Raw genomic sequence first — 25196 nt, forward strand, 5'->3', positions numbered from 1 at the left:
TTAATACTTCATTCACATATTTGGCGCATACATAAATAAGTTTTAACAATGAAGGCGATTACAGCCCCGTAGAGTGAGGAGGGCCTTTTCAAATTTATGAAACTTGATTCACATGGACTTGTTTTCTAGTTCTGCGGGGGAGAGGGATTGTAACCACTATTGTTTAACTGTTTCTTAATCATCACTCACCTTTTCTGAATTACTGGATTTCCCCTTTCATCAAATAATAGCGCTTAAATTCTTAAATCTATATCGTATATATTAAAAATAATAATTAAAAAATCTTTCATGAAATCCACTTTATTTTATTCTTAGGAAGTGCTTATATGTATTATTTTCTACAAGCATGCACTTTTGCTCACTATTATTATCATGTTCGACAGAGAAATCAACATATATTTAAATATTTTACATAAGTTTGATGGACAGAAAGTGCTTTAAGAATATTAGTAGTCCGTGGGCTTAAGTCTTTGTATTACCTCTCTCCTCTCAAAATAGTGGAACTGAACTGAACTGAACTTTAGAATCAGAAGACGGAAAGAGTAAAGGTCTGGTAATTAGAGGACTTAATTTTGAACAGAAAACATTTTCTTGGAAATAAATATAAGTCAGTTATTATATGAAAAATATATATCAGAGTATTTTTTGTAACACAAAAATCTACCCTATTAGACTCTAATTTCAAATTGTTAATTATTTTCTAATTACTGCACAAAGTTATACTACTTTCTTTATATTAAATTATGTGAATAAATATATAGATTCTACATGTATAACGAATCAAAAAACTAGGAAACTTGTATTAATTTGCTGTATTAAAATTGTTATATTAATTGAAAGACATCTAACCTATTTATTCTATGCTTACACTGGTACGGAGATTTTAAGTTGATGAAGTACACATAAGAAATTTAATTAGCTTAATTACATAGCTTTTCTAATATTAATATTTATGTTTATTATTCGCGTATAGGATATGATTTATATTTAGGAATTAATAAATGCAAATGTTATTGTTTGTGTGTTCTGTCTATAGCACAAATTCTTTTGACAATACTTTAACGTATCAGTATTTCGTTAAATTTTAAACACAACTATCTTGTCAATCGAATCATAAAGAACATATGACAATCAATATAAGTAGAGTAAATTTAGGATTGCGATATGACAGTAAAAAAAATCAATTTCATAAAAACATTTTTAGATTTCACAGAAACATTTATGTTACGCGGCAAATCTTTAACATAGCGAGAAAACACAATTCTACAAGTAAATTTTTACCGATTACGGAAATGTTTAGTTTCTTTCCTTCGAGGTTACAGCTGATGAGTTACATTTTCTTGGAAATCGAATATTACAAAAATATTAATTTTAACAATTAACTTATTTATATGTATGTTATTTATATTGAAGTTGCCTGTACTCCCAAAAACGGAACATTTCCCTATTCTAATATCATGCCCGAACCATTTTTAAGTCCCGAGAACTCTTAGTATACAAATTAATTCGTATACACTACTTTAGCTTACGGTAAACTGATCTATTAAATTTTCGGTTTTAATGATGATCTCAATAAAGCAGTAACGGTAAAGGTAATGTTTATCCCTTTATTCCTGTATTCAAACCGGAATTGATCTATAGCTATTTCCATACTTTGATGCGCTCTTATTGACAAGCAAAGTGGGGCCAGGAAAATAAATTTCACAGAGTAAAACCACGCATTGCAGGATGGCACACATTTGCTCGCTCTTATCATCGAGATGAAGTGCTTCTAACGCGTTTACGCATCGGACACTGATCTGGCGCATAGTTATTTGTTGTGTGGTTTAAATCATCCGTATTCTGAGGAATATATTGATCCACTGAGTATTCGGCACATTGTTGTCGAATGTCCTGAATACTCAGATCTCAGAGAGCGTCTCGGACTGTCACTTACACTTGATCGTGCATTGAGCAATTATATTGCTATTGTTAAGCGTGTCCTGTCTTTTGTGCACGCTTTTAACATTGCTCACATTCTCTGAGCTTTTTTCATAGCCTTTTCCTCGCGTATTTATTGCTGTTGCACTTTCATTTTTTATTCTGACTTCCTATTGTTTTTCACTATTTATTGTTATTGTTATATATTTCTCTATTGTGACCACTATTAGCATTTATTGTTATTCTATTTTTACTATTTATTGGTGTTCTTTTTATCTTTTTTACAGTTGTATTTACTACTTATTGTTATTATTATATATTTACTATTATTTATTATTGTTATATATTTGTTATTCTTATATATTTATTATTTTACCTCTTCTTTTAGCTTTTTTTATTTCTTTCTTTCAGCAGTATTTTGATATGTTTAAGTTTTTTACTTTTATTTTCGGCATGCGTTTTATATATCGTGACGGGGACAAATAGCCTTGTTGCTGACGTCCGCATTAAACCCCAACAAATTAATCAATCAATCGAAGAAACCGTAGGAGTATGGTGGCTCGTTGGTAGAGGGCTTACCTCTGGTACGTGGAGTCCCTGGATCGACCTCCAGTCAAGTAAGTTTGTGGTAGACAACATCATGTCCGTGGTTTTTCTCAGGATACTCTAATTTTCCTCCGAGATTCTCATTCTACCAATTTTTCCACCATCATTCTCTTGCTTTAATCATTGTCTCCGTTAACCTAAAGGGCTCCATCGTGGAACGTTAAACTGAAAGATTTAATTTCAAAGATTTTCAAACAAACCATAACTGATGGAAATCTCTGATATCCAGTTTGAACGCTTTGATCACCCAAGTGATAAAACGGTATTAATTTTTGTATATGAATTCAGTACCACAAGAATAGCGTTCGTCTCCGACATTATTTCTCTATTACAATCGGAAGTGATAGAAATCCATTACAACTTCCGGTTTCATTATTAAAAATCTACGTAGAGCGAAAATGATTTCTGATATATGGCTTCAGTGTCCCAAGAATAATTTTCATCCCAACCTTTAATCTCTCTAATGAAACTTGAAATGTGGAAATTCGTTTTGAATCTTCACCACCATAGTGGAAAATCGGTTGCAGATAGTGAGTAGCAGTTTTTTTTTTTTTTTTTTTTTATGAATTTAGTACGACATGGATAGATTCAATCTCCGACTTCATTTTCGTGTTGTAACCAAAAATGACTACTTCTGGTTTCAATATCAATCTCTGAGGGGAATGGTGACTCAGTGACAGAGCGCTTACCTGTAGTGCACGGGATTCATTACTCGATCCTCGGCCCAATAAGTTTGTAGTGAACAACATCGTGTACGTGAGTTTTCTCGGGGTGCTCCCGTTTCCTCCCATTCTCATTCTATTGATTCTTCCATTTTTATTTACTTGCCTTAAGCATCCGCCTCCTTCTATTCTAACGGGCATAATCGTGGGACATTGGACTGAAGAAACATCAATCTCTGTAGAGGAAAACCTGTAAGAATTAGCAAGAAATGGATTTTGATACGGATCCAGCCTTTCATAAATTGATGTCATTTTGATTTTTATTCTTGTATTCAAACCGGAAATCCTGGTGCCAGTTTCAATACTTATTGCCATAGAAAAAAAACGGTAAAAGACAGAGAGAGCGAGATCCTGTTTCTTTCATATGGATTCAGTATCGCGTTGATATGTTATTCTTTAACGCCATTATCCTATTGCAACCGGAAGTGAGTATTTTCAGTTTTGATATTGTCATCCATAGGCTATAGCAAAAATAGTAAGACAGCTAAGAAGGTGATTCTGATATGGATTTTGCGTCTCAAGAACAAGTTTCGTCTCGATTTTTATCCCTCTGTTCAAAGCGGAAGTTGTGAAAATCTATGATTTCCGGTTTCGCAATACTAATTAAACAGTTATGGATAGTGATTATATATATATATATATATATATATATATATATATATATATATATATTCAAAACCGCGTGGATAGGTTTCATCTCCAACTTTACTCCTACATTGCAACCGAAAGCAGTGATGCCATCCTGGAGCCTTATAAAATCTCATCTTGAAAAGCAGAAATTCCCATTTTTCTCTTAAATTTCCCACGCAAAAAATCAAAATTTATAAAATATGAAAATTGAAACTATTATACGTTAGTTACATTTTTCGATATTTGAATGAATTATTCGTAAATTTCCATCTTCTAAATTCTTAATATGTACTTTCCTTAATTAAAAAAGACTATTGAAATTGTTGATGAAAAGAAGCACATTTTGTTGTCATAATTTAGTATCTTTATCACGCTTTTCTACCATAATGTTGTACTGAAAATAATGAAACTAAACACACTTCATTATCCAGTTATTCCGTGTGGGACGTTGTAGAAATTGGTTGTTTCTCGTGTGATAATTTTCTTTCGTCCGTTTATGATTTTTTTTAAAACTCCAGAATACAATTTACGTTTCTTGTTGCTTGTTTTTTTGAGATTCACACGTTCCCGCATAAATCACTTTCACACTAACATACACTTTCAGATAACAAAATTTGACAATTAACACTGATTCCATGTTTATTGAAGTCTACTTCGTGCTCATAGAAAATTTTGTTGGCGTTGATGAAACAATCATATGAGAAACCCCAAAATATGCGGCTGATTTTGACTAAAATTCTCTTTATCCCTATTCGAAAAATTAGTCAAAAAATCCCCCAAAATGAGATTTTCCCCATGGGTTGGTATCACTGATCGGAAGTAGTAGAAATCTGCAGGTTTTACTTTGATTTTCGTAGACCAAAAATTGTAAGAAAGAACAAGAATTAACTTTATTGATATAGATTTATTGCCTTAAAAATAAGCTTCAAGTCTTATTCTTTTTTATGGGAACCGGAAGTAGAAGCTAGTACCACTTCCAGTTTCAATATTTGTTACTATATAGCAATAGTTGTATGAGACAACCAGAAAATTCTGAAATTATGGATCTACTACCGAATACTTTCAGTTTTAATATTGAATTCTCGTTGTTGAGAAGTTGGCCGTCGTTTTGCAATGTGAGACGAAAAGTAACTTTTAAAAATGTAATAAGTAGAAATAAAGAGCCAAGCTAAGGTAGTTTTCCAGTATTTTATCATAAGCTGTTTAAATATGTTTGCAAGTAAAAAAAAAAAAAATCTTTTACCAGTGGCGGATCTAGAAGATAAAAGATTGGGGGCAGCCAGAACCCAGACTGATAGGTAGGCCTATATCATGAGTTTACTACAAACTTCCAAAAATATACAAATAATAGCTTAAATTATTTTTGTCACTCAAAAAATGGGGGTAGGGTCCCGGGCTAGATTCGCCACTGTTTTTTTATATGGTAAATAGAGGAGAAAACAGATTTTAATTAACTTTTTGCACATCACTTAAAAATAAAATATTTTTCTAAATATATATTTATTTGATTTGAATTAACAATAAAATTTAGAGCTACTTTATTCCGTGGCGAGAAACACCTTAAATATCATCACTATTTAACTATTTGTTGATACTTCCATGCCAATTGTGTGAATTTATATAATAGAGAACATTTAGGAAGAATATACGTAGTATTTATTCTATTCTTGTTCCTGATAATTGTTTCATTACTTATCTGACTAGCATCCTCATGGGCACATAGGCAGGCCCGCATTTGCGCAAGGGCTCAGGTGCAGGGCGGCATATTAGAAATGGAGACCGAAGTATGATATCTGGAGAAAGCAGCTGTCCACAAGAGTGAAATGTAATGGATATCTACACAAAATAAAATGCTAGTGCCATAGCGTGAATGAGTTTTCTTTTTACGATGTTACTGGCGCTAGAAGGAGCCGAGGCTTAGCTGCCAGCGTAAACCGTGCATTTGGTTCTATAGGCCTTGCCCTGTTCTTGCTCAATGTAAAGCGTACGCGGCTGTAATGTTCATGACTATACCAAATGCGATCCAGTGATGCCAATTTAGCCTATTTTTGCCTAATCTAGACTATTTGGAGAGGCATTTAGCCATACAAATCTACGAAATGCTTATAGCCTTAAATATAGCTTATTTTATGAAACTTTTTGCCATCTTTGGCTTTTTTTTTATTAGCCGTTAAATTAATTCTAAAAATACTTTTTCTGTGAAAATAAAGTGTAATTTTTAAAACTTAGTCCATTTGTCATTATATATTATCGTATTAAATGATTTCTCTAGACAGATGGTGTTTTATTACGCCATAAACACTTGTTTTTCATTATTCTTCTCTCTCCTACCTCCAGAGTTACAACTACTTAACAATAGGCCTACTTATCGACTCAGAAAGAATTTTAACGTCATTCCCGTAACGGCTCCGTTTGCTACTTCTTAATTATTTTAATTTTCGCATTTCATTCCAAGAATGAAAGTTTTCTAATTAAAATTTAGTAAACTGTTCGGTTCTTCAAGCCACAGAGACTATTTTTCTTAATTAAATGAAACAAATAAGGTATCTAATTAGTTTGAAAACTCTGAATGCAATCATGATTATTCATGTGAGTGTAAGGGGAAATAAGAAGTGTTTATAAGAACTATGACCTGCCAAAAGAAGTACTACTGAAAATTGGGACAATGGAAGTCTACACAAACACAACCAATCCACAATCCAACGATGGTGCATCCAGTTCCATCCAGCTCGTCGGCTAGCTGCAACGTCATCGATGATGATTTATTTCAATTCAACTGATAATATGGCATGTTGATTTGCACAAATCCGATTAGTTGTTGATGGATTTTATTGTAATTTCCTCATGTATGTTGCTTGTTAGTTTTCAGCGAATAAAATTCAACATTTCAAATTTTGCTATAACTCACTTTTAATCCTACACACAAAAAAGGGGTTTAAAACCTATAATGTGGATTATAGGCTAGCAGCTCAAAATCTAGCCATTTTTGCGTGAAAAAGCTTATTTCTGAAGGCCATCTAGCCTATTTTCTTCAGGGGTTGTTGGCAACACTGATACGAACAACCAAGAGAAGACGGGCGCCAAATTTCCTTAAGGCCAGAGACGTAAACATGAGCCTGACATTAGCATATTATATTATCACTTAATATGACCGTCTAATATTTTAGTTTAACACTGAGAATGTTGTATAATAACTAGCAAAATGATTGATTGGAAGAAACCTAATAAAGTAAATAGGAGGTAAATTCTCAAAACGGGCCGTTTTACTGTGAAATTAATAATAACAATTTGTTTCTTTGTACCCTAAGTTTACTACATCGGTAATAGACCCCAAATTTTGATATTTTGCTTTGTTTTTCGATTATTTGGAAAACTAACTTACATAATAAAACTGTCGATTTTACATAATTATTATTTCACTCCCTAGAAAATTTAATTTGTGCCTACTTTCACTCATTTGAATATTTTTTTTAAAAAAGTTTAAAATTCGTTAGAACCCTTCTACCTTGGCTTCGAAGAAGCAAATATTATTACTGTGTTATAATATTCAAAAACTAAAACATGAATTATATTATTTAAAAAGAGAGAAATAAGATTATATATATATAAAACTTTAAAATAAATGCAAATTCCTATTACTCTGTGGTTAAACACAGTGTTTGTAGTTTAAGGGAAATTTCCCTGATTTATGGGAATTTCGTGGATAAATTTAGCAAAAGGGGAGTTTTTCGATAAAATGTTGGAAGTCCAGAGAAATTCTTGCCCAGACTGATTGACCAACATAAATACTTAAATATTTCTTTGTTTTACAGAAATAAACAAACATAATAGCAATGGTTCGTGTGTGTGTTTAAAGTAGCATCATTTGCACCCATTGTTGACTGGGTGTATTTTTTGTAGAAAAAAGTGAAGGTTAATGTAAACAAAAGCAAATGTGGTTAGCACTTCCTTTAATATAGCTAATGGACAGTCAACAAACTGGAGCTGCAGTGGCTCAGGCGTTCACCTTTGCTGCATGGATTCCCTGGTTCGATCCCAGCCCGCGCCAAGTAAACTTTGTGATGGACAAACACCGTGCTCGTGGGTTTTCTCGGAGTTTTTCCGTTTCCTCCCACTTCCTTCATTCCACCATTTCATTAATTTCTTATCATCGTCTCCTTTAGCCTAGCCGACATAACCGGGGACGTTAAACTTGTGCTGTACCATTGGAATTCACATGATGTTCAATTAATTCACTTATTTTAAAATAAAAAACAAACTCTTTCTATATCTGATTTAAGCTAGTCGCTGAGGAAAACAATAGGATTATTGTAAAAATTGTTAACGTGTAACAGTGTAGCCAACTATCCACTTTGGCTTCGTCCGACAGCATGAATCAAAGCCAAAGTGGATAGTTGGCATAATATACACGTTAACCCCTTACCGCATGCCGTGGCATATATGGCACATCCCATGTTTTTTACTTTAGCTTTACTGTAATTTATCAAAGGCGTCAAATGACTGTTTCGTCTGCTGTGTGAGATATTGACGTGCAGAAATAAGAGATTTTGGTGTCATCTGGCATGTTCTTTGTGAATTGTATTAGACGGGGAAACGTTGACATGTGGTTTTTGTGAAGCAGTGGATTTTTTCAATGAGTATATATATATATATATATATATATATATATATATATATATATATATATATATATATATATATATATATATATATATATATATATATATATATATATATATATATATTGGAGAAACATTGTGCCCACTTTTCCAAACAAAAAATATTACATTCAAGATAAGTACTTTGAGATGTATTTCCAACAGGAATGTATTTGAGATGATCTTCATTTTGTATGTTCGATTGGAGGAATGTGGATAAAACTTATGTGCCATATATGTCACACCATGCGTTTACAGGTACTTTTATGTTCTTGAAGTGCGGAAGTGACAACTGCTATAGTCGTTCTGCAATTCTGTTACAGCAATTGATCGTTTTTTTTAAATGATGGATGTGGCTGTTAGAGAACTTCAAATGGTGAAGACAGTTAATTATCAGATTTATCCGAAGATGAATCAGCACTAGATCAAGAAATACCAATATTTTGTTATCGGACTTGGATAAAATTCTGTTGCTCCTGCTCCTGAGAAGATCATCATACCCAATTCTGATGATGCAATGAATTCAGATGTTGATGATGTCCCTCTCTGTCCCATAGACCTAAATAATTCTCAGGATAGGGGGTCTACATCATCGAGCGATTTGGAAAACATCAAGACCTAGAAACATGGAAAAGTCCCAAGAAGATGTAAAATTTCAAGGACCTCAGGACTTATCTGAAGAACTAAAACAGCAATAAACGCCTATTGAATATTTCAAGTACTTTTTCATTGATGAGATTCTTCATTACACAGTTGAACAGTGAAAGCTGTATTCAACGCATGTTCGGCCAACAAATGACTACAAATAAACTTGAACAGCTTATTGTGTAGTTTTCCACATGTCAATTATTCAACTCGCAGCTACTAGACATTACTAGAACGGAAGGCTTGGTCATGATGCAGTAAATCAGGTGATGAGTTGTGATCGGTTTGAAGAGATCAAACAATATATTCACTTCAATGCCAATTCAACTTTTATTCCTGCAACAGAACTTGCCCATGGCATACTTCATAAGATTAGGCATTTTCTTGAACATATACTCGAACGTCTGAGAGAAGTCTCCAAAGAAGAATGGATGAGCAAATCACTCCCATAAAGTGTAGATCATCGATAAAATAATATAACACAAAGAAACCTCATAAATGGGGTTATAAAGCATTTGTTCTGAGTGGAATTTCAGATTTCAGTTATGTTTTCGAAATATTTACTGGGTCCAAAGTAATGTCGTTCCTCTGCACTCCAAACTTAGGCGATAGTAGTAATGTTAATGTTTGATTGACTCAGTCTGTACTTCGAAATATAATCCACAAAATATTCTTCGAAATTGATTTACAAGTGTACCCTTGGAATTGTGTCCCTGTGCATTTCTAGGAATGTTTACCTTACTGCATAGTGTGTCATATATGGCACGTACTTATTTCTCGTCGGAATTAAGTGAAAAATCTAAAATTCAAGTTTTAATTCATGTTTCAAGTTCCCATATGAGGATTTTCAATACTGATTATTTTTTTTCGCTAAAAGAAAAACAAAATCATGTGAAAAGGGGTTAATAATCTTTACAATAAACGCATTGTTTTTGCTCAGCGAGTAGTTTAAATCAAATTTACGTATACCAAAAACAAAGGTTGAATTATAGAAAACATCTCTTTCTAGAAATCATGCTAAAATATGTAAAATAAAGTAAAAATAAATTTACTTATGTGTATCGTAATTTGTAATTATTCGTTTCCTCTATTTCAGACAAGAAAACGAATTTTTTTAAACTTTTTGCTAAGTAATTATTATACACTATAAGTGTATTTAGAATACCATAGTTGTTTAACCATAGTTCTAGTAGTATAGCAAAAGTTTTTACCTTGGCTGCAGCAGCGTTATCTCAACTTTTGCCAGGGAGACGATGAACATTGCCCACCCACATAACAGTTTTACGTCTTTTTATTAGCTATTTGTAAACAATTGATTAAAAAGCATTGGGGGCGGGGATTTTCCACGTCCTCCGCAAATAGTGCCTCTGCTTGGTCGAAGAAAGCAGAAAGCATTGTGCTGAAATTATTTCAATAATGAACTGCATCTAATTATTATAGATGCGTGAATCAAGTCAGTGGGTTGTCTGAATAGATGCTTTATATTATCAAGTTAATAATCTAATGTTTTAAATTATTTCAGTAATATTATTAATGATCACTGTTATTTATTTTTATTACTGCAGTTTAGTACAACTTAAGTAATTGATTTTGACAAAGCTTCTTGTAATATTTTAGGTCTAATTATACGGATGCTCCTTTCAGTTTGTGCGCTGTTAATATGATACCTTGGAGGAATCGTTTACATGCAGTAAGTAAAATAAAAGCTTCTAATAAATCAGTTCAATATTATTATTATTATTATTATTATTATTTTGAGTAATCTTCAAACACTTAAAAAAATATGTATTAACAGTTACAAAATTTAATCCCAGTTAAGCAATTATTTATTGCGTTGCTCTCATTCCATCAACAATTACATTTAACGATGTATCATTGGTTGTATCTTATAATCAGGGTTAAAATTAATCCATTAAAAATTAACGATTTAATTAATCGGTTAACAATGATGTTAATTTTTAATCTAATCAATTACATTTCCAGAAGTTAACTTATTATTGAAAATTGTTAAAAAATCTGGTAACAAGTAAAAACTTTTTAATTTTACATTGATAATCGTTAAAAAACTGGTAACGATTAAAAACATTTTAAATTTTAACTTGATAATTGTTAAAAAGAGCTGGTGACAATTAAAAACTTTTAAATTTTAAATTGATAATCGTTAAAAAGAGCTGGTGACGATTAAAAACTTTTTAATTTTAAATTGATAAAGGTTTAAAAAGTTGGTAGCGATTAAAAACTTTTTAATTTTAAATTGATAATCGTTAAAAAGAGCTGGTAACAATTTAAAACTTGTAAATTGATAATCATTAAAAAACTGGAAACGATTAAAAACTTTTTAATTTTAAATTGATAATCGTTAAAAAGAGCTGGTAACGATTAAAAACTTTTTAATTTTAAATTGATAATTGTTTAAAAAGTTGGTAACGATTAAAAACTTGTTAATTTTAAATTGATAATCGTTAAAACAAGCTGGTAACAATTAATAACTTTTTAATTTTAATTGACAATCGTTAAAAAAGTTGATAACGATTATAAACTTCGTCGTTAATGTTTTCCTGGAAACCATGTGAAATGAGTATTTTCCAAGCTTAATTTGCAACTTACTTTAAAACTTCAAGGTTATTTTACAACAGTAATTTATCTAATGCTAGAGATCATTTCGCCGAAGTGAACATTGTGACCTTAACTTGCTATGAAATCTTGCTTCACGCCGATTTTCTTTAAAGATGGTTAAATTGTTTCAATGTGACAACTCAAAGTTTTAGAATAATAAGGATTCTTGACGAGTCTTCTCTCGTATTCGACACACAAAATGTGTCTGAACATGTTGTTTGAGATTTATTCCCTCCCATATTCGATTCTCTTTGCAGTATAGCGGTAACATATATTTCAAAAACCCTGTTGACAATCTCAGTTGGTTGCCTTTGGTTAGAATAGCGGGTGGTAATGTAATGTGCTAATATCATTACTATTTGATTTTTAAAAAAGGCATGAAAAAGACAAGTGCCGAATTCACTGATGTTTGAGGATCTATCTCCTGGAAATATTTTATCTCTCTTTATGTTTCTGAGAAGGAAACAGAAAGACATAGAACAGTACTACCCTCTTGTGAATACCCTTCTATAATATACACAGCAATATCTATCTTGCGGAGGGATGAGGTTACCCACTTATATGGCCAACGTTACCAATTACCAATTAACTTTGCAGTTGCTGAGTAAATTTCTTAATGTTATTCTTTTCCTCTATTTAAAGACATTTTTATTTTCACTTGATTGTTAATGTGTGCGTAATGAAATTTTCTCTCTTCTTTTAATACACGATAGGCAAAGCGTTTCCCACACTAGGGAGAAGGAAAGGAGGCTTCCATTATTTTCAATAAAAGAACATTTTCTCATCCACATTGGTTCTAGATGTCACTCAAACCCTTGTGGGAGCAAGTAGCGCAAAATGCCAGAGCCAAAATGCCAAAGTGCCAAATGGCACACACTAACATTCCCTCGCCATAAAAAGGCTTGAATGAGCAGATCGAAAGCCAAGACCAATCTCATTGTCTTCTTTGACCCCAACGGTGTAGTCCACTACGAATTTGTACCTAAGAGACAGACCGTCGAGATTGCTTTCTACGTGGATGTGCAGAAAAGATTGAAAGGAAGGGTCAACCGAGTGGGGCCAGACATTGCTGCCAATTGGAAGCTGGGTCATGACGATGCACCAAGCGACACCTGCTTCGTGGTCAACAACTTCCTGGCCCAGAACGGCATCGCAACGCTTCCCCAGGTTTCCTACAGTCTCGATCTGGCCCAGCGTACTTTTCTTCTGTTTCCCCGAGTGAAGGTAGCCTTCACAGAACACCGCCATGGGACCGTAGCAAAGTTCAAAATGGCGTATGAGGTACTGTTTGAAGGAAATCCGGAAAAGAATTTCCAGAGACCCTTCCATCCGTCGAAAACTCGTTGACAAAAGTGTGTCGACGCCCAAGGTCCTATTTTAAATCATTTTAATGATTTGTAGCGCTATCTTCAATTCATTTTTTCACCCGAAGTTGGTCTTATTACTTTTTACAGAAACCCTGTATAACTCATGTAGATTTTACAACCTTATAACACTATGATCAATTGCTCCCCGTGGTATGCGTAATTAGTAAGTTTAAATGGATAAGGAAGTTCAAACTTGGCAAAACTTAAATTTTTGAATGAAACCATTGATAATATAGTTTCAATTCTTGTCAGGATTACCTTCGTTCAAATTTAACTTGGGTTTCGTCGTTCTTCTGTAATAATTTTCGAGCATATTCCTTTCAATATGTGATATGTAGTTTTCTGAATGGTTTTAATTTTCTTAGTACTATGCTTGGACGTACCTAGATTCTAGATGTTTCTGAAAGTCTGGAAGCGTAGAGTTATGATCATGAAGAGTTCCTTAATTACATATCAATATTCCTCTTGATCATACCAGTGTTCTCACACAAGCTTACTTAGCCGGGAATCGAACCAGGGACCCCATGCACTAGAGCTAAGAGATCTACCACTGATCGACCATGTGTTCCCCTACATAAGAAAAGATTCAGAATATACACAGATAGCAGAGAATTGTTAGGGGCTGTTAAGCGCAGTATGAAGTACAGAAGAGACCTTACAACATTTTTTTCTGCAGAATGAAAGTACTTCTAACTAGATCACAAATAATATTCCTAAAATATAATTCCATATTTTATCAGCGAATGAAAAATGAATTATACACAATTCTGGAGTTAATTGATGATAATATTTGGGAGAATTTACAAAACAAAATCATGCTTTTGTATAACTTCTTAGATATTCTGCCGATAAATAGTCTACGAGTTAAAATAAGTGTATTATGATCTTTGAAGGTCCCAAGCATTTTTAGGACGAGTACAGAGTAAATATATTAATTAGAAATTGATATTCGGTTACAGTTTAATAATAAATATTATTGTGGGTTTGAATTTTCTAGGTTTTTTTTTTTTTTTTTTTTTTTTTTTTTTTTTTTTTTAAAGAAATTTCTAGTATTAAGTATAACTCTTTAGTTTCTACATGTTATTTAATATGAAATGAAGAGTTCATTGATCACCTAATTAAAGTTGAATTTTTAATTTGTGTTTATCTCCTTATTCAGAAGCAAATCCTTGATGATTCAATAGACAGGCTTACAAAACTACAACAACTATGTGAGGAATGCCTCAAAGGTAAGTGTCCCTCTGTACCTTTATACTCTTGTTTCATTACTTTCATTTTGTTTTGCTTTTATCGTCTCTTCGGTACGCATGAGAAAGCTCTCGAACGTCGAAAAAGTTAATCTTATTCATTTTATTTTCTGTATAGTGCATTTTATACTACGTAAGAAACGTAAGTGAACATTACAAGGGGGATTCAGAAAGTAATGCCTCCAAGGTGATATCTTTATTTGTATTTGACAAGCTTGCAATGTCAGCTACAAATAGTGGCATCATTTTTCAAGGTAGTCCCCATTGCGGGCAATACACTTGCGCCAACGTAAAACAAGGTGTTTCATTTCTCGGCCAAGAATTACGGAGGCTGTTGGTGACAATATTGGTCTGCTGCTTGCATCTGTACGTCACAGCTGTAGCGTTGGCCCTTAAGGTGATCCTTAAGTTTGGGGAAGAGCCAAAAGTCACAAAAGTCACAGGGTGTAAGATCCGGACTATAGGCAGGATGAGGCAGAATGTCATTAACACTTTGCCAGCAGATGGGACAATTTTGATTTTTTTTTTTTTTTTTTTTTTTTTTATGAGAGGACGTGTGGCGGTAATCCATCGGCTGACGCTTCGTTTCCAGGTCGTAATGATGTAGCTACGACTCGCCGCTGGCGATGAATGTTCCTAGCCGCATAACCTTCCGCAATCAGAAATTTAAAGACAGCCTACTGTTTCAACCGGACATTAGCACTGGACGCCATGAATTGCTGCATTGCTTTGGAACGAGAAGAGATAGGAAGATGAAACATTTGGCATTCTATATTTCTAACATCAGTGCATTAATGATAAACAGTTCAGAATGTTTGCAGCACTATTGGCCAAGTAGTGGGCTTGGAGGCATTACTTTCTGAACCGCCCTCGTATTTTTTTCTCTCTGCATAAATAATGACTCAATTAGAAAAGAATTTTGATGACTTTGAATTATTAACTTGTAAACAAACATGCCAACATTAGTTATATGAAAATAATAACATGTCTTTATCACATAAATCTATATCTGCTAGATCGTTGGCATTTCCAATATATATTATATCAATACCTACTTGCTCAGTTTAAGACATATGAAAGGTGACTGTCTTAACAGAAAGTTACGAAAAGGACAGAAGTTACTTAGTTTAATCCTAATAGATTTTAATTGAAAGTAGTAAAATATTGCTTTCTGTGTTCACATTTTGAAGAAGAAAATAAATAACTTTAGGAATACAGCTTTTACTATTTCAATAATTCTAGGTAAAATAAAATAAAACACTGGTTATATATCTTCTATGTATATAACATGTAAAAAAGTTATACACTATTTTTAAAAAGTTAAGTTTTTCTTTAAAAAATAATAATTGTAAAAATAATGTAAATGTAGCTTTATTTTATGCATATTAATTTTGTTACTTTCCACCCGTTGTATGTATTGAAGAGCCAAATCTAGACAACGGAAAGTGTACGAGAGAAACATCGCCTGCAGCAGGGACCTCTGATATACTAAAGAGATTGGACACAAGTCAGACAAGTAAGTTCATTATGTAAATATCAGTATAGATACTTTGTGTATGTATCACAATAGCAGAGGCGGATTATGAAATACGTTTTTTTTTCGCTTGAAACTAAAAGAAAAATATCTTAATGTACTAACTGTGGTATATAATAATTAATACATTACATAACTTTTCCCTCTTAGATTGGAGCTATAAAATTTTAATTTTTGTCAGTGACTTCCCTCACGAGCCGCCTTTGCACAATACATTTACAATACAAACATACCATACTTGCATCCGTATAAAACAAGGCAGACTTCCAAAAATTTCTGCAAATTACACACACACACACACACACACACACACATACACACACATATATATATATATATATGTGTGTGTGTGTGTGTGTGTGTGTATGTAATTTGCATGTTATATCGGGTGCTCTAAAAATGGCGCAGACGGTCAGCAGGCATGTGTTACTGAAATCTGAAATGTTGCCATGGTAAAAACACCTCTTTTCAATGTCGACTTGTCCGGCTGTTTACGACAATGCAACTCAATATCCGTTGTAAGACAGCTATGTAGATTTTTCTATTCACAGCTTGGTCACATAGAATAAGTTCGTAATGCACGACTCGGAAGAAAAAAAAAAATTAAAAAAACAGTAGCACTTTTACCCGGGGTCGGCATTGTTTGGTCTTTTGGGTCACAGAGTTCTAAAGACTTCTATTGAGATGACATTACCTTGGCAATATTTCGTTTGTCTCTAGGCATTTTTCCAAGTTTAACACAAAACTTAACACAGATTGGAAATTTTACTTTCGATCGTTCATTTCATCACATCGGACATAATTACGTTTCGCTGAACGATGCCTAAACTCAGATTAACAATAACGTCGTGATTTCATTATAAGAAGTTGCTACTTGCACCTGAGTGAGCATTCCAAGGTATATTTAATATTTCTTGAGAGACAAAAGAAATCTGGGAATTACATGAACATTGCTTGTATACATTGTAAACTACGTACCAGATCCACGATTACATAAATTTTTATCTGAGTGTACAATGAATTTTAACCAGCATTTATTTGTTCATAACATTTCTCATTTTGTGTGAGGAACGCAGAAGCTAAAACATTCTGCAATCATTAATTATCATTCTTTTTTCCTTTTGCAACGAACAATGAGCTTTCTATGCAAGAAACTTACCATATGTTTACCAGTAATATCGTCTCCAGCGAACTTTTAATAAAATACACGAAAGTGCATGAATTTGGAAACAAAACATTGTGCAGATCCCAAAGCAATGTTACAACATTCTGACAACATAACCTTTTAAATACGATAAAACAATTGCAAACAGTTACTTTTTACGACCTATAATTTAAAATTTATCCGCTAATATAAACATCATTATATTTCCAGCTGCACACACACACAAAAGAAACTTAAAATTCGTTCAGATATTTCTCAGCATTTATAGTTTCGATTTTTCGATGAATATTTAATAACGTATAGCGTATTTTATTTGAGCCATGTTGTCATATTTACAATTACATAAATGCATTTACTGCTACAAAAGATATTCGATTTGTGTACTTTTGTATAGTTTGCTCAAAAACTTCAAAGAAGTTACTATATTGTCCTGCATAAAAAATACGAGAGATATTCTCCAGGCAAATGCCAGGGTGGTACTTAACATAACGGTCCCAGGTCGCTTCCTTCCTTCCCTTTCATCGGATAGTGTGCTCGCCGAGGGACGTCATCCCTCATATACTTGACGAGCTAAATGGCCTTAGATGGTCAATCTAATTCCTAATTCTAATCCTAACGACAGATAGTACATTTTTATAAGTATACGTTAAACTTTTATGTACCTGACTTCATAAAGATTATGAATATTAAAAGATATATGTTGTGTAATAAACAATTTTTACTGTTAGGTAGAGCATGCATTTTAGATACTACATGAGTAGTATTCTATCACGTCAAGAAGACGTATAGTTTGCTAAGTAACATGTATCTTTTGCTATGTGCTGCCATGTTACAATTATAAATGTTGCTATTAATGGAAGTTTCTATTTTTAGCACGAATATATGAAATTTCAATTATTTATCAATTATCAAAATTGATATGATGATAATATCTATCTATTATGTTTCTTTAAACTAATTAATCTTTTTTTTCTGACGCCTATATTATGTATTCACCTTCAACAATACGACCAGTATTGTAAAAAAAAAAAAAAAAAAAAAAAAAAGTGACAACTACAAATGTTTTAAATAACATGTTCATGAATAAAATTATTTTACGTATTCAACATGCATTAGCATGGATGAGTAAAAGTGTTAATATGTTAGTATTTGTATTTTCTTAAGAAACAAATATCAATAAATCTTCATTCATATTCAATTACATCTTTTTCAAAATTATCATATGACACACAATTATTATTAAAACATTTTTAATGTCAACACTTCAAATTATATTTCAGTAATATCTCTAATAACAATTAATTTATATTTTCTTTTAGTAATTTTACATTAACCTATACCTAAGAAACATTTAAAAAGTATAAAAGACAATGAATATATGATAATTGATGACCAATAAAAACTACATATATGGAATGATTGTAAGTTTAAAATGTTTTTCATCAATGTATTAAACAAGATTATATAAGTACTTTCGTTATAAATATTTCTTGAAAATTTTGCAGTTATCCAATTTTTTAGTAAAAGATATTTTATTACATAGATTTGTTATTTCAATTTACACGTAACAGTTTTTATGTAATTCTCTCACATGTTTATGCATAAAATTATTTTACATATTCAACATGCATTAGCATGGGTGAGTAAAAGTGTTAATATGTTAATATTTGTATTTTCTTAAGCAAATATCAATCATTTTTATTTGATATGCGTTAATTACAATTTCTAACATTTTGTGTGTATTAGTTATAATATTCACATATATATTTTGACATTTATTAAAAATAAAGTAGATATTAAATAAACAAATAAAAAGTGACCAAATTATAAACACAAACTTGCCAAAAAAAAAAAAAAAAAAAAAAAAAAGCTTATAATCTCATAAAATTATATGTGTATTATCATTTATTCAAGGTGTATTTTTCTGAATAAATTTAAAGTAAATATTAAGTAATTAAACAAAAAACAGTATGTAAGTTAAAAGTAATAGGTAATATGCCGTCTAATAAACCTTTCTGTTGCCATAGGCCGTAAGATTAGTTAGTAAAAACTATTGTTAATAATAATTCATGTGGCTATTTAAAAAAATGTTGCAAAGGTAATCTAATAAAACTCATATGGATGTCCATGTGCTTACTGGTGTTACCTAGGTATATGTAAAAGGACGTTAAAATGAAATCCCTTAAAATAACTGTTAATTACTGTTCTGCATTAATAGGGTGTTGAATTACGTGTTATTTTACGTTCCGTTAAAGTACTTCATGAGTTGAATTGTCACACAGGGAAGTAAAAACAAATATTGTCAATCATTACAATTCTATTCACATAGGGAAGTTTTTTTTTATTATTTTATTTCATTTTCCGCCTTAAGAACTCTGCGTTCATGGCTTCGTCAAGGGATACATTATTGCAATTAATAGTACAAATATTATATATTCAAAATATATACGTGTCAATAATACTAAGCTAAAAGTGTATTTTTAAGAAAAAAATATTAATTGCATTTCGTTTTATGTATTTTGACGTTCAAGTAAGTCTTAATATTGATATTATACAGAAAGATTAGACTAAAGGTCTTCCTCTAAACTATAGAAAAGATGTTCATGTAACAACAATTTGAGGTGTCTTTTAAACTGCACGTTTGGCATTTGTTTGAGACGATCTGCCAATTTTTTATAAGTTAAACGGAAATTTTGTATGAATATGATTGGTTATTTCAGTATTGTATTGGTGTAGGGTCGGATTGAGTTGGAAATTTCTTTTACTCATAGGTATGGATGATGATGTTTCGAGAATGTATATACACAGCAGTGGTAATATTTTAAATTTCTGAAACAATGGTCTACTTGGTGTATGAAAAGAAGCTAATAGCAATATTCATAACACTTTCTTCTGTGTTGTAAATATCTTAATCGCATAACAGGTATTGCCCAAGAAAATGATTCCGTACAATAAAATTGACTAGATCAAGCCGAAATAAGTTATTTTCAATGTTTCCGTGGTTAGAATCTTACTAAATTTACATATAAGGTAGACTCTCACGCTTAGTTTCCTTAACAAATCATTCACATGTTTATCCCAGGTTAACTTATGGTCTATTTTCAATCATAAAAATTTACGAGTGTCAGATAGTTGCATGATTCCCCGTCTATATGTATTTGATGTATATTTAGAGAATTTATTTTTCCTCTCATTAAAATTTATTATTATTATTTTCGCTGTATTTAAGTTTAGTGTGTTGCTTATATCTATTCTATAAGTTTATCTGTCGTGTTCTTAAATATATATATTCCTCGGAGCAAGGCTTACTTGGGATTTCAACTAAGATGTTGAATTTTCAGCAAAGAGGACGCTTTTGTTGGGAACTATTTAGTCGAGAAGATCATTAATATCTGTAAATAAGTTGTAAACAAAGCAGAAGATGCTTACATGTATTCTACCTAAAGAATAACTAGAGTTTGTAATTTTTCAGAGTCGGCTTATTCCAGTCTTACTTACGGGCTTGATTCTGAAGACGATTCAGGGAGCTTCAGAAGGAAGATTAGAAATTCAAAACGAAGAGAAAGGCATCAACTAACAATGAAGAAAATAGGTGAGTTTTAGGTGAGAAAATATGTACATTATATGATGTATAACTCTTGAATATTGTTTTTGCTGCAGAGTCCATATACAGCAATTATAATAATAATAACTATCTGAACCTGCGCTCTCTATATAGCGCATCATTCACATATGAACATGAATCTCCTTGTCATTTTTCTCACAACATCTATACATCTCACTTTACAATCACAAGTGAAGGATGTCTTTATAAAAATCGGTAAGGGGTACCATAAAGGGGAGATTTTTTCGATTATTTTTTCAATATCTCGCACTGTTTGCAAGAATTGAGCCTACTTTCGGTTGGAGTTTCTAATTCATATATGATCAGTATTTTCTTTCATCTTGCATGCAGTATGTAAGAAGCAAATACATTACACACACAATTAATCATAATGTCAATGATATATGGTATTCATTGGGCAAAACAATATTCATATTAGACTGGAGAAATGGTTATCCTTCGTTTTTCATTATCATTTGGCCATGACACAAACGCCGGAGATATACAACCTCTGTATACAACTATATTATATTAGAATGTATAACTCGTAGGGTATGATGTTTTATTTTACAAAAATTCAATACTTCCAGCGTACTCCTAAAAAATGTAATAAAGAAATAATGGCCATTTTTAGATATTCAATTAGAACTGGACAATCTACACAAAATTTGCAATCGATCAGTGAAAACGGCATCTTTCTAGAACTTGTGGTTTCCTAGATATCATTATCAAAAGAATTGGCCACAAACATATAAACTTTTCTTGGCCACAAACATATAAATCTTGCATTTTAATATATAGATAATAATCTTTGTCTCCGCCTTTTCCCATGCATGGGAACTTTTCCTCAAACATGTTATTTTATTCAGCTGGATGTGACTTATCGATTGATATAATGTATTTGGAGAGGACGTATTATATTTAAACCGAAATTAACATTAGTTTTAGTAGTTAATGAGAATTTTAGGCTATATCTCATTAATTGTATTACCGGTATGTAATGTCATATTGCTAGTGTCGTAAGGAATAGCTGATACAGTGGGACCTCGATTAAAAAAAAAAAAAAATAAAAAAATAAAGGAAATAGACAAAAATTCGAGTTACCGAGGTTTTCCAGTAATTAAGGTTCGAGTTATCGAAATGGCCACAAAAAAAGTTCTAGATACTGAGGTTCCGCGTTCATCATTAAAAGTGAGTATATAACCTCTAGAACTCGAAGTTTTATTCGTTCAACCTCTAGAACTCGAAGTTTTATTCGTTCAACCTCTAGAACTCGAAGTTTTATTCGTTCAACTTCTAGAACTCGAAGTTTTATTCGTTCAACCTCTAGAACTCGAAGTTTTATTCGTTCAACTTCTAGAACTCGAAGTTTTATTCGTTCAACCTCTAGAACTCGAAGTTTTATTCGTTCAACCTCTAGAACTCGAAGTTTTATTCGTTCAACCTCTAGAACTCGAAGTTTTATTCGTTCAACTTCTAGAACTCGAAGTTTTATTCGTTCAACCTCTAAAACTCGAAGTTTTATTTGTTCCACCTCTAGAACTCGAAGTTTTATTCGTTCAACCTCTAAAACTCGAAGTTTTATTTGTTCCACCTCTAGAACTCGAAGTTTTATTCGTTCAACCTCTAGAACTCGAAATTGTGGAAGTTCCTTAAATTAAATAAGATGGTTAGTAAAAATAGCATACTTCATTATTTTGGAAGAGGCTTTCATGTCTAGACATTGGTAAAACACAATTACAGTACACATTAACAACAATGAGCTTCGAGTTATTGAGGTGACATCAAGAGAAATTCGAAATATAAATGTAAACTTCGACTTGTAGAGGTTCGAGGTTTTTAAATATGATTATCAAACCCTTAAAATTTGATTTATCGAGGATGTAATTTTTAAACATTCGACTTATAGAGGTAATTTTAGCATTGATTAGTGAGTGTTATAGAGTGTTCAAAGGAATGTAAAAAATCCGAGTTATCTAAGTCCAACAGTATTTCAGTATCAGTTTCATTTCAATAAGTGACAAGATTCTTGTGCATTATCAATTTGATTTATCGATTGATTTAGTGTATTTGGACAGTATTATAACTAAACCGAAATTAACATTTAGTTGTTAATGATAATTTTAGACTATATCTCATTATCCATATTATAGGCGAATTTTCATGCTAGCGTCCTTTGCGTTCTTTGCTTGCGATTTGCTGAATAGCCAATCGAGAAAGTTGTTTAAATAGGGTTCTTCGTGTAACACAACTTTCTGTTGGCTACACATAGAAATCGCAAGGAACGAACGCAACGGATGCTTGTATGAAAATCCACCCTATGTGATATCATCTTCGTAGTGACACAGTAAAGAGTTTAATGAGGCTGTATTTCAATAGCAGTTTCACCTCATGATTCTCATACAACATTAGTTTTTAGGTTTAGAAATACATTTTTCTTTCTCTGAATTTTCTCTGAACCTGCGCATGAACTTTTCCATCATTTTATTCAGTTCAAGAAGATCTACCGAGTGTATCTTTGGACATTTTGTTTTCTTTAAACACTAACACTGTATAATATTGAAGAATTCTCTTAGATAACTAAATTTTAATTTATTTCTCCTCCCATAGGGTATCAATACCTTTTGTGGCTACGGAACTGTATTCCTCAGATGAATCATGGAACTGTGATCTTCTACATTTTATCTCTGGCAATGCTCCTTATGTTTTGTAAGTATTGAACTTTTATTTTACTTGTTCGTGTTTGACTCTAATAACTAGTCTTAGCAATAACATTAAAACTGGAACACTTTTTGACTCTATGTACATTATTTTATTACAAAATAAATGAAAAATACATTGTAGAGGCAATATATAGTACAACTTTTATAGAAACTATACTTTATGAGATACTTTCGCTACTAGCTCAGTATCTTTAATCAGATACAGAACATTTCTGACTTGGTTTCTGATGTTTTGATACTGTATCTACATCTTTCAGCAGATACATAGCACTTCTAACTTGATTTCTAATATTTCGATACTGTGTCTATATATTTCAACAGACACATAGCACTTCTGACTCAGTTTTTGAAAGTTTCGATACTGTGTCTATATCTTTCAACAGAGACATAGCACTTCTGACTTAGTATCTGATGTGACTTAGTATCTGATGGTTTCGATACTAGTATATATCTTTCAGCAGACACATAACACTTCTGACGTGGTTTCTCATGTATCAATTCTGTGTCTATATCTTTCAACAGAGACATAGCACTTCTGACGTGGTTTCTGATGTTTCAATACTGTGTCTATATCTTTGAGCAGACACATAGCACTTCTGAGTTGGTTTCTGATGTTTTGATACTGTGTCTATATCTTTCAACAGAGACATAGCACTTCTGACTTAGTATCTGATGGTTTCGATACTAGTATATATCTTTCAATAGACACATAACACTTCTGACGTGGTTTCTCATGTATCAATTCTGTGTCTATATCTTTCAACAGAGACATAGCAGTTCTGACGTGGTTTCTGATGTTTCAATACTGTGTCTATATCTTTCAGCACACACATAACACTTCTGACTTGGTTTCTGATGTTTTGATACTGTATCTATATCTTCCATCAGACACACAGCATTCCTGACTGACACAATACCGAAACCATCACATAACTGTTGTTTATAGGAGTTGTGTATTGCCTTATCAATATGGTTTTCAGTTATGTTTGTATAAACAATGCACTATTATTAGTATTATTTTATAACAAATAAAATACTAATGTATAAAATAAGTAAATTAAAATTGAGTATATTTTTATGAGGAAGTTTAGATGGTAAAGTTTATGGTTGGAAATATTTAAATTTATATAAAATAATTTACTTTTATTTTCGCAAATTATGAACACTTCATTAAGGATGTCATTGATTGGTGGGGTATGATTTAATTTTGTAAAATTTAAAAGAAGCTCAAGATAATTAATTTTGAAGATTGGTGTAATTATGATTTTAAACTGATCACTTACTACGTGAAGATATTTACGTATTTATTTACTTATTTAATTTTTATATTGAGTGTTTGAATTGTAAACTTTAGACTCAAACTTAGAGTTTGCTAAGATGGTTTTAGTGTGATGATTTATAGACAACTTGTGACTATTTTTATCGGTTAGTTTATCTTTAACGCACAGAACATAAACTCATTTCATGAGTTTGTCGTGACACATTTGGAATTGTGAAGAATGATAAACATTTGTTTGACTCATCAGAAGCTACACAAAACTGATATTGCCCTATATTACCATATAAATAGTGTTACCGTAACGAACGTAGTTTAACTATCTACAAGCTGTAAAATTTTAAAAATTTTTGGATCAATAAATCAAATATATTTCAGTCAAAAATTTTCTTATAGGCTTTATATCTGGAGAACTACATATAGTGTAGTCAACCCAAACTATCACGTAACTCAGTATGATGAGCTTATCCCGTTAAAAAAAAA

At 31.9% G+C, this 25196-nt stretch overlaps 1 protein-coding gene across 2 annotated transcripts in view; it reads left to right on the plus strand.

Moving 5' to 3' along the window:
• Nucleotides 1–450: 450 nt before the first annotated feature.
• LOC145665011 (uncharacterized) overlaps nt 451–25196 on the plus strand; it is a 54481-nt gene continuing 29735 nt past the window's right edge. Inside the window, exons 1-6 of one of the 2 annotated variants that reach the window (XM_081732204.1) lie at nt 451–548; nt 10799–10871; nt 14324–14393; nt 15835–15927; nt 20583–20702; nt 23325–23423. In XM_081732204.1, the coding sequence (XP_081588330.1) occupies nt 10842–10871; nt 14324–14393; nt 15835–15927; nt 20583–20702; nt 23325–23423 (412 nt within the window). In that variant the 5' untranslated portion in view covers nt 451–548; nt 10799–10841. Of the gene's footprint in view, nt 549–6957; nt 7119–10798; nt 10872–14323; nt 14394–15834; nt 15928–20582; nt 20703–23324; nt 23424–25196 lie in introns of those variants that run through there. The other variant, XM_081732203.1, reaches the window with a different exon arrangement.

Source organism: Thermobia domestica, chromosome 11, assembly GCF_964235325.1.
Source record: "Thermobia domestica chromosome 11, izTheDome1.hap1.1, whole genome shotgun sequence".
Taxonomy (NCBI): domain Eukaryota; kingdom Metazoa; phylum Arthropoda; class Insecta; order Zygentoma; family Lepismatidae; genus Thermobia; species Thermobia domestica.